This window comes from Haemaphysalis longicornis, unplaced genomic scaffold (genome assembly GCF_048455015.1).
Source record: "Haemaphysalis longicornis isolate Haplotype H1 unplaced genomic scaffold, Haemaphysalis longicornis Haplotype H1 scaffold_7, whole genome shotgun sequence".
Lineage (NCBI taxonomy): Eukaryota > Metazoa > Arthropoda > Arachnida > Ixodida > Ixodidae > Haemaphysalis > Haemaphysalis longicornis.
The window spans coordinates 23,873,920-23,884,468 of NW_027526422.1; the positions used below are offsets into that span (position 1 = coordinate 23,873,920).

At 47.8% G+C, this 10,549-nt stretch overlaps 1 protein-coding gene across 1 annotated transcript; it reads right to left on the reverse strand.

The window, feature by feature from the left end:
* Nucleotides 1–558: 558 nt before the first annotated feature.
* LOC144146196 (high-affinity choline transporter 1-like) lies at nt 559–9,399 on the reverse strand. The gene is made up of 4 exons (XM_077678160.1): nt 9,372–9,399; nt 5,149–5,366; nt 2,645–2,846; nt 559–572 (listed from the first exon to the last, which is right to left on the reverse strand). The coding sequence occupies exons 1-4, from the start codon at nt 9,397–9,399 to the stop codon at nt 559–561; spliced, it is 462 nt and encodes a 153-aa protein (XP_077534286.1).
* Nucleotides 9,400–10,549: the final 1,150 nt, after the last annotated feature.

Genomic DNA, 10,549 nt, shown 5'->3' on the forward strand with positions numbered 1-10,549 from the left:
AAGTGGCTGGTAGGTAGGTCTTTCCACAGACGCGAAGTCTACCTCCGTCATCTCCCGTTTCTTTAGGTGCAGAGTGTTGACGTTTACTTTGCCGCAATGCAATTTCCTTGAACACCGTGCAATTAGAGTTGACAATTGTGCTTTGTTCTGGTGATATTACCAAGAATTGTGTGGATTTAAATTTTACAAGGTTTCAGGGGTCCGAGAAACAAAAGGAAGCAGTCAGAACCAGAAGATTGACAGAAGAGCTAAATCGAAACTACTAAGAAGAAAGCGTTGTAAAGCAGGACCCGTATTTTTAATATTTAATTCGTAAAGCGCAGCTTACGCTTTGCTTGGCTCAGGTAGCGAGATCCCGAATGCGCCTATGCATGGAGTGCTGGCTGGACATAAACACCACCCCAGATACCTGAGAGTGAAAACTAGACAGGCGCAGCCCCGCTGGGGAACCTTTTAGGGACACAAACAGCCTTCCCTTATTACAGAAGGATCTGGCCACCCTGGTGTAGTAGTAGTTGGCTCCCACCTCCCGTGACTGATGAATGCCGCTTTCGGCCCTCAGTTCCCAGCAGCTGTAAAGCAGAGCACGTGACCACATAGGTGGTCAGGCCAGCGATACAGCAGAGGGTGCTAAGAATCTCTGGGCCCGAACAGGCCGCCTCTGGGATTACTTGGCAATATTCAACGCGCGAGCTCTCTTTAGTGGGGAAGCTTAGCAGTGCTACTCATCATCATCCACATCGTAGTCGTAGTCGTCATCGTCGTCCTAATCATCATCATCACCAGTCTGGTTCCGTCCAGTGCTATTAGGAGCGGAAACTTGGCGCCTTACTGAAAACTTGAAAATAAAACATAAGTCGGCTCAATGGGCCATGTAACGAAGGATCATGGAAGTAACGCTCAGAGCTTTTTGGATCAGGGAACACACTCCAGTAGAAGATATGATAGTCCTAACCAAGGAAAAGAAATAGACTTGGGCTGGACAGGTGGCGAGACGAAAGGACAACCGGTGGACCACCTGGGTAAACGAGAGGATACCGATAGGTGGATCTAGAGGAATGGGAAGGTATGATGATGGATGGATGAAATACAGTTAAAACCCGATTTAACGAAGCCACTGGGAACGGCGAATTATTTCGTTAAACCGAGAACTTCGTAAAGTCGGCACTGGCATTTCAAAAGCAGTTGATTTCATAAATTCGGTGTCTAAAGGGAGGGGCATCTCAGCAGCTACAATGCCATCGTAATTTCGGCGGTCACGGCGCTCACCTGCCGATGCTTTACAAATACGTTAGAGGTCCGCGGTGAAATGACCAATAAAACGCTAGGGGCTCTGGGAGAAACGAATTTATTTTATGGCAAAAAATACTGTGATTCTGGCCTGCGTGCGCTTCGTTGGCATTGGGCGGACCGACATTTCGTAGCACGCCAGCGCGTTCAACGCGTTTTCGGTGCTTACGGGAGCCCAAGCAAAGCGCCTTGGCGAGTCAATAGAGACCATCACCTGGCCTGGAGAGGACACAGGAGCTGCATCGGTTTCTGGGTGGTCAGAATCCTGTGACACCTCTTGTGCTCCGAAAAGTAAGTACGAAATTTCTTCGTGCTTTAAAGCCTCCGTTGTGTCGGCGTTTGCGCCGGTGCTCATATAAAGCAAGCGCCGCCACCCCCGCCGGCGCCATCAGTATCACTGATTGAAAACGAAGACTGCTGAAGTTATCTCGCAAAGCTTCGTAAAGACTCAACTAGATGCCTCGTTTTTTTCTGACGTGGCCCAATAATTTTCCTGGCGTTCTGCCAAAACACAGTCTAAACTGCTCCATTTTTAAATGTGCCTGCTTCTCAAATTACTTTGCTAAATAGGGAATAACGTTAAACCTATTTCGTTAGAGCAAGTTCATTAAAGCATTGAGCCGTATAGGCACCTTTGCGGGAATTGAAATTTGTTCGTTAGATGGGGAAATTCGTTACATCAGGTTTTGTTAAATATAGTTATGACTATAAGGAAATCGGACTCAGGCACTGCAGGATAGGAACTGTTGAAAGCCAATGAGACAATCCTTCGTCCTGCTGTGCAATTAAATATAATGATGATGATGATGATGATGATGATGATGATGACGTGTGACGTAACAGCGTGGGCGGAACTTGTCAACAAAATTTTTCCTCACGGGGGATTAAAACTTAAAACATGGAGTTAAGCACCGGCTTGGCCGCCGCTCCTTCACGGATAAATGAATAAATGGCGATGCACTAAGGGCATAAACTATCCTTCGCCGGGAAGTGTCTGAGGAGTTGAAACGCAACAGCAACAGAGGCAGCGTCTACATCAGCGTCTTCACCGTCTTCGTTGATGCTGGAAGACTAGTTTAAGTAGAAATTGTGCGTATAAAGATCGGATAAAAGATGGGCAAGTGCCCGGTTGGTCATCCGGAGTGTTTTTCGACGTCATGCACACACCAACACTAAACTCATCAGCACAAAACTAAGTGACATTCCTCAGCCAGAAATGATGCTCACGCATTCTCACATCATACTTTAGAAAGCTTGGCAGACCAGTAGAATTTAAAGCCTCGTGAGAAGCGCTCCATACTTCACTCGGAAAAGTTCCGGCGTTTGTGACGTCTCATTCACTATACGGCCTTACCTGCGAAAGAGCCGTATGCATTGCTGTAGTGCCGAAAGTAGAACAGGGCGACGAACTGTGGGAACAGAAGCACGTAGACGAGGTCGGAAGACAGGGTCCACCACGCGAACACGGACTGGACTCTCAGTGCCATAACTGTGGCCGCCATGCCGAGTAGCACCACCATGACGCGGAGCATAAGGGTAACCTCCTCGTCCGACGCCTGAGCAGAGACAGCGAAGAGGAGGTCGCCACTTGAGATGAACGGCGCGGCATAGATAGCGATGAATTATTTCCGTGTATGTGGTGTTTTCATTGTTCTTTTGCTTAAAAGTAGATGTGTGCTGTAGTTTTGTGAGAACACATACATAACCGTTGACAATATTGTTTTAACCACAAAATGCAAGGAAGGCTGGTGCCCGAGCCAAGTTTTCGTGGCTCGAGCGCTAAATCTCAACAGTAGCAACAGATGGCGCACTGGAACTACGGAAAGTAAGGCCCCAGCGGAAAGGAGTAATGGTTCCGGGTCTCACATTTGCGAATGCTGTACTTTACTTAAAATCAGACGCTCTAGCAGGCCTTGAAGTGGACGAGAGAACGGTAGGCCGTTTGGGCTTAGGCACGCATGGAAAAAACAACTAACGAAGCAGCGCAGGGAGATATGGGCTGAGCGTCGTTTGAAGTTCGAGAAGCTCAGAGTAAAATATCTTTTGAGAAAAGGTTAAGAGGAATGGATCAACGTAGGTGGACAACTAAGTTTTTAGGTACCTGTACATGAAAGCATGGGCATGCAGTGGCTAAGGAAGACTACAAGGCTAACGGTGAGATACGGAAGGAACAGTGAAGAGTCCAAGACAGCCAAGGTAACCAAAAAAGAGGCAAGGCAGATAGAAACGAATAAATGGAGGGAAAAAATGGAAGCTAAAACGTCGTTAGAGATGTACAGGGCTGAGAAACTGGACGTCATAAAGGAAAATTTGTACGATAATTCCAGGGGAAGTGCTTTACTTTTCTAGGCTAGAGCCAGTTGCTGGCGAACTAAGAGCTTTGTCGGGAAGTATACACAAAATGATGGGGCATGCGTGGTCTGCGCAAAAGAAACAGAAACTATGCGGCACATGGTGTTAAAATGCGAGGGTATTAATCCAAATGTACATGAGGGAAATATTCGGCTTCCAGAAGCCCTAGGATTGAAGGGTAGCACAGAGGGAGTTAACTTCAAGGCTGTCGAGGTGACGAAAAAAAGATTAGAATACTGGTCGCTGAAAAGCAGACAGGGAAATACTGCCTAGGACAGCTACCACCTGTAGCAGAAAAAATAAGTATTTTGTCCTTAAGAAATGTTTTTGTGCCTGCCCTAAGAGCAGCGCTAGTATTAAACGAACAGTATAAAACATAGGTATATTAGTTTTTTTTGGGGGGTAAAATGACACGGCATCAGCCCGCTACAAAGGGGATACCACTAGCAATCATCAAACATCATCATCATCGTATCCAAATTGAACTTCGCGAACTTCCAATGGGAGGACCGAGGAAGGAGGGGATCAGCATGGCAGGTGGGCGGCTGAGACAGGAGAGGCAGTTATTTGGCGCGCGTGAAGGGGGGGTGCGAGGCAGAGAGATATCGTGTTTTGACGACATTTGCAGTGACACGAGGAGATTCAAGGCCAATTTTTATGGGGACACGCCGAGTGTTTCTAAGTGATTTATTTAAATCACCTCTTGTCTGGGCCCATCCTGCTTACCGCTTTCATAGACAATTTTTCACCTAGCAGCTTCTTGCACACTATGCTTCTCCTAGTAGGCCCACCTTGGTCAAACTGGGCCATGTTCGGGAGCTTATTTTTTGAAATGAAGGCTTCTGCCGAGGGCATGCGTAGTAGCACAAGGAGGGTCAGAATTTTTGGAATAAAGCCCGTGGAACGAGGGCAGTTTCACGCTGTGTACCGTCGGTTACACATTCTAGATGGCGTGGTGTCGCCGATGACCCGTTTCCTTCTTAGATCTGGTGTTGCCCTCGGTATACGTTGACCGCTGTTCAAACTTGAAACAACTTCTGTCGTGAACCGCACAGAGCGGGACTCTTGGGATCTAAAGCGGCCGAAGGAAATAGGTGTATACTTCCTTTAATTAATAGAAACGCATGTGTGGGTCCCCACGCCGCCTCCTTCATTCGTCAGACTTTTTTGCCCTGGGTATAACCCAGTCAGCTACGTTCGTAACGAAATATTTTTGTTTTAGTTTCAAACTGAGCATAACGCTTCTGTTGACCGTTAACCGACTAGGGGGTCTCCACAGTGCCTGTTATTGTATATGCACGAGACTACCGCGGACAGTTGAGCCCCTGTTTTTCCGCGAGGCGGAGGTGGAAAGGCCAACAACCCGATTCAGGCAGCCATTCAAAGCTCCTCTTCATGCGAGAAGGGTAGCACAGGCAAGCGGGAAACTCCTACTAGTCTTCCAATCTTCTCGTCAACTATGCGAGCAGTTTAGGTCTTGGAGCCTACTCGGGCTGTCCTACTTACCGCGGGCCTCACGATGAAGTGGTAGATGTTCCTCGTGACGAGGGATGACGCGCTGAGCATGGAGGAGTCCATGGAGGACATCACGGCGGCCGTGATTGCGATCACGCCGATCGTCGAGACCATGTTGGGCGTCAGGTGCTGAATGGCCAAGGGAAGCACGTTGGCCCGGTCGTCTTCCGCCAGGTTGAAGGGACCCCCGTATTTGGTCGCTGTGAAGTCTGGGGAACACGCGAAGGACTTCGGAGCATGCACGCAGCATCTTTTCGTCCGCGAAGCTGATGGGCGGCGGATTCTTGTTTGCTTTCCTCAGCGGCCCAGAAGCAGTTGCTTTATTTTAATTGCCTTTGTAGATGATATACTAACAATGAAATGGTGATATAAATTCTCTGTAGGGGCACAACAGCACTGAAATAGTGCACCTAATGGCGTCACATCTCTGCGGCATTGGCTGTACTCAAAGAATAATGTCAACGACGTGTTGCTTGGACTGTGGTGATTCGTGAAGGAGGCTCACCTTATCACTAGAACATGAAATTTACCGATCATTAACCCCTAACCTCTGCCCATATTTCCCCAACATGCCATGGCTCCATCCCTGAATTATGGGTTTATTCATTCGAACACCCCACTGCGGTTTTTAGCGTATTGCAAAACCTCCTGTGTGCGGACCGTTTCATGTTTAGTTGCTAACAGTCCCTGCAGAAGGGGCATGAAACTGCTCCAAAACTTATTTTGAGTAAAACGTATTGGTCACTTATATAACTTTAACGATATACCTTAAAACACTCCATAAGCTCACAACAAGCCCAGTAAAAATATAACAATACATCTTGCGTATTTAATTTACTTATAACGCGTACGACTGGATCTGACAGAAATTCTATTAATACTGGATACAGTTAAACCTGGATGTAACGAAGTTGACAAAATCTCGCAATTTTTCGTTACATGCAGGTTTTCGTTGCATGCAGATTTCGAGTAAAGCCTCGCATGAATGAAGCACAAACAAAACCAAAATGCCAGACATTAGTGAAGGCGAACTCACCCTTCAAGGATTTATTTTTCAGTAGAAAACTGCGTGATTTGCGGTTGCTGCTTTCGCACATGCTTAGGCCCTGCACCAAAGAGCCAAGTTCACTTACCCCCGTATTCGCAAGCGTAACGTAATTATCACATTTGCCTTTCGCAGCTTTTTGTTTCCAAACGAGTTTCAAGGATCAAACTTATGCTCAAAAGGGCACCTCTTCGATATCCAGGAATTCGTTACTAGAGGTTCGTTACATCGAGGTTTAACTATAACGAAGCTCTATGCAACTAATTTCTGTATTTAACGAAGTTTTCCAATTCTCCGTTGCCAGCCCCATTGAAACCCATGTGTTTGCGACCTCTATGTATAACGAAGGCGTTGCGATGGTTAACCTTGATGTAACAAATTCGCTACGCTGTTTATTAATTGTTTTTTGCACTTTTCTAGAAAATAGGTTGGCGAAGTGCACTAATTTCCCAGTACCGCAAACTAATTAGTGTTTCCAAGTGTGGTAACGGTGTCGGTTAGGTTCTTTGCCCATTACGGCCTTGCGCCAATAAAATCAAACCATCATCGTGTCAGTTAGGTGCTAGGCCTGCCTGTCGGCGTATAGTCGCCCGGCTCCACTGCTATCTGTGGTATCGGTTCGCCGGTGACGATTTCTGGTGCCAGAAAGCGAAAAGTTTGTCTTTCCAGGACAGGCTCGCAATTTTAAATGCCGCCTCCACAGGCGAGAAAAAAGAACGTCGCCACCCTGTACAGTATCCCAGCTAGCACTCTCACCAAATTTGAGTACGGAAAGGAGCATTAAATGCGCGAAAAGACATTCTTTCAGCGTAAGTTTCGTCCCTGAAACGTGTCAAGGCACCTAAAAGTTTCAAAAGCAAAAGTGATGCTTAAGTTACGTTTGTGGACACGTGGGTAAGTGACCTTTCTTCTACGGAGGGCCGTGTTGGGTCAAAGCTCGTGGGAATACAGCAGGCGGGAATTCCGTAGTTTTAAATGCTGAGCATTTCAGTAACTCACGCTGTCACCCGCGTTGACGTCCGTAGTCGTAGTCCGCACCCCTCCCCCTACACTATATATAAAAAAAATACTATCCGGCGCCTGGTTTCGATCCCTCGACCCTGCGGGCGGAACGCAATGTACATGGTGCTCTACCCACTGCGCCACAAAGCCGACACAGAATGGGAGGCTACGAACGCGCCTTATATCCTTGACTCATTCAAACTACGCCAAGAAGCTGCTGATGATACAACGCATTCACTACCACCAACTCCCCAAACACTAAACGTTAACGCAATACACCCACCCCCTATGCGACGCATTTACTCGAGTCCCCCTCGCGGGGAGATGGGCCCAATTTTTCATTGTGAAATAGGTCCTTGAAGGGTGAGTTCACAGAGGCTGATGTCTAGTCCTTAGGTTTTGTTTCTACTACGCGAGCCTTAACTCGAAACCTGAAAGTAACGACGAAAACATGCATGTAACGAAAAATTGCGAATTTTTGGCAACTTACTTATACCCGGGTTTAAGTGCACCACAAATCTCTGGAACTACTTCTACACCAGCTCCTTTCGGCGGATGGAGTTGGCGAAAGTGGCGCTGTACTCGAGAAAAACAACACGATTTTATGAGCTTGAATTATATTGGAGCTACACGTGGAAAGCATACCCCTGGGGAAGGAAGCCGTAGTGAAGACAAGCGGATAGATCGAGATAAGTTTGCTGACGTACGTTGAGGTCTCGCTTACGTGGGAGTTTTCTTTTTTCGGGCTCCACCACAAAAGCCATCGTGACACTTAGTGACTGCGGCTGTTCCCCACACGGCCATTTCACACACAAGAGTGCCTGCAGTATGGTTTCCACGTCCACGTCATGCCTGACTGCTCGGACGTAAACACACTCGACTAACACTTTTTAGTAGTTACACAAAGGGAGGGTGCAACAAAGCCTCAAATCATGCATGAACTGTACGAGGCCGTCAACGCAGACGTGATGGCAAGGGGAATTGGCACGTATTCCTCGATACTTCCTTTTTCCTCCTGGGTAGTGCCGGGGCCGCTTTTCGTGTTCATCAATCTAGATTAACAAGCATGGATGCGGAGACAGGCGTACCAAATCTAAAGCAGATAAATTGTCTCTTGAACAAGAGTCATTAGTTGAGCGTTGGTGACCAACGCCTTCCATACCTTATACATGTGCTATCTCCGGACACCCTGTGCGAAAACATTTCTTGAGCTCTGAGCAATCAGCGGTTTGAGATTTTGCTCTAAAGTGAAACCTAACATGGTGCAAACTAACGCGCATGCAGTTATGCATAAATTCATTCGAAAATCGTGCGCAGGGACTTAACACACGCGCAAGCTACTAGCTTTGTGCAAGTTACAAGTTTCTGATTTGAATTCATTTTGCAGCCGTAAAAAGCTGATGGGCCTTCGGAAACACTTGTTTCGCACCGCGAGTGTCTGTTCGATTAGTCTGTGTACTGACAAGGCTGCTGGAAGTGTTAACAGTACGAGTACGAGTTCTCTGCCTAGAACACACAATGTGCAGGCTTACTTGTGCTTTTGCTGGCCGCACCAATGATGATCGGAGGAATTGCGAGAATCATGCAGCCAAAAGCAGCCATGTATGAAAGCATTTTGGAAGTGAAGATACTGTCGGCACCGAGCACTCGTTGAAAATACACCTGCCAAAAAAAACAAAAAAAAAACAAAAAAACAACAACGAATTTGCCAAGGACGGGTACGTGATAACCAAGTAACAACCGTTAATCACGTTACTCACTACCCCCTCGACTAAGCCCTTCAGGTGTTACCGATGCTCGAAGCGCAAACCTTATTACAGTTCTAAAGCAACGCCTTCATTTCTAGTTAGTTCGAAAACGGAACAAACTGATTAAGTTTTTTTAATGTTTTATTTCTTCCAGTAAAGTGTGGTTGCAGTTTAGTAGATACCATGAGAGTTATAGAGGGCAGCGATTCCGCTTTCTTTGGAAGGTGTTTTGTTTTTATGACTTTGGCTACGACACACAGATGTTTTGCTTGTGGTCTGTGAAGCTCTTTTACGCGCGCCATTCGTGTCACGGTTCAAACTGAATAAAAAGGGCCCTGCAGCACCTTTGTTTTGATACAAGAGTGCTTATTTGGCCCCTGAATAAGTGTTCTCTGCTCCCATCCTCCTCCTGAACGCACCGTCTCCCTTTTGTGGACTCTTGGCCATATTGGCTTTGGCGGCGCGGAGGAGGCACACGAGGCGGACCGAGCAAAGCTCGGTCCGCCTCGTGTGCCTCCTTCGCGCCGCCGGAGGAGGCGTCCGGGGTATCAAAGATACCCCGGACGAGGGTATCTCCGGAGATGGGTCCGGGATACCCCGGACGAGGGTATCGCCGGAGGAGGGGTCCGGGGTATCAAAGATACCCCGGACCCCTCAGCACAGCCCCCTCCTCGCTTCACATCCCCCGCCTCACCTAGAGCCACTTCTCACCTTCCGCGAAATCACCCTCGATCACAGGCTTTCACGCACCACCCTTCCACCCCCTCACCCCTCGTTATCCCCCGTTGAATCATCCCTCTGGAGACAGATCCAAACCCATTCCCTCCACACTCGATCCATCCTCACCCACATATCGCCATCCCTCTTTCCCACCCCCGCTTGTCCCCACTGCGGGGACTACGAAGACACCCCCGACGCCATCTGGCACTGCCCCGCCCTGCTTCCTCTTCCCCTACCCAACCCCCCGACTCCTGGCTGTCTGCCCTCGCGTGCTCGGACGCCCAGTCCCAGTGCGCCCTGGTCGACAGGGCTCGGGCCTATAAAACTGCGCTTCCGCGGCTCAACCTTCCGTACTAAGCCCGGCCAGGAATAAAACGTGTTCCTCTCTCTCTCTCTCTTTAGCATGCATTGTGTTTGCGCATAGCAGTGAAGCTTTGTTTGGTGTACCGTCGTAAGACCACCAACAGCGACTCAGTTTTTGTAAATCTGGCTTTTCCAATTTGTCTTTGTGCATTGCAGCAAACTTCACACTACCTTTCAATTGCTATAGGGTATTACCTCGCAGCACACTAAAGAGTGCCGTGAAGCCTGCTCTAAGGGAGCCTCGTCTGTAGGAGTGGAGCCTATTGATGGAAGTTCAAACGCCAGTCCTCGACTAACTCAAAAAACAAAACAAAAAAAAACCCCGAAAAATTCTTCCTCGGTTCCAACAACTTCGAAGAGAGGCGAGAAAAAAGCAGAACAAGAACAAGAAGAAAATATCCTTCCCGCGCTATGGCGAGCGGCTCCAAACACACCAAAAAGAAAACAGAAACTTGCTCTGACAGCTGCGCTACGCTGGTTAAACCGCACAAATCCGTCCAAATACCCAAAAGAA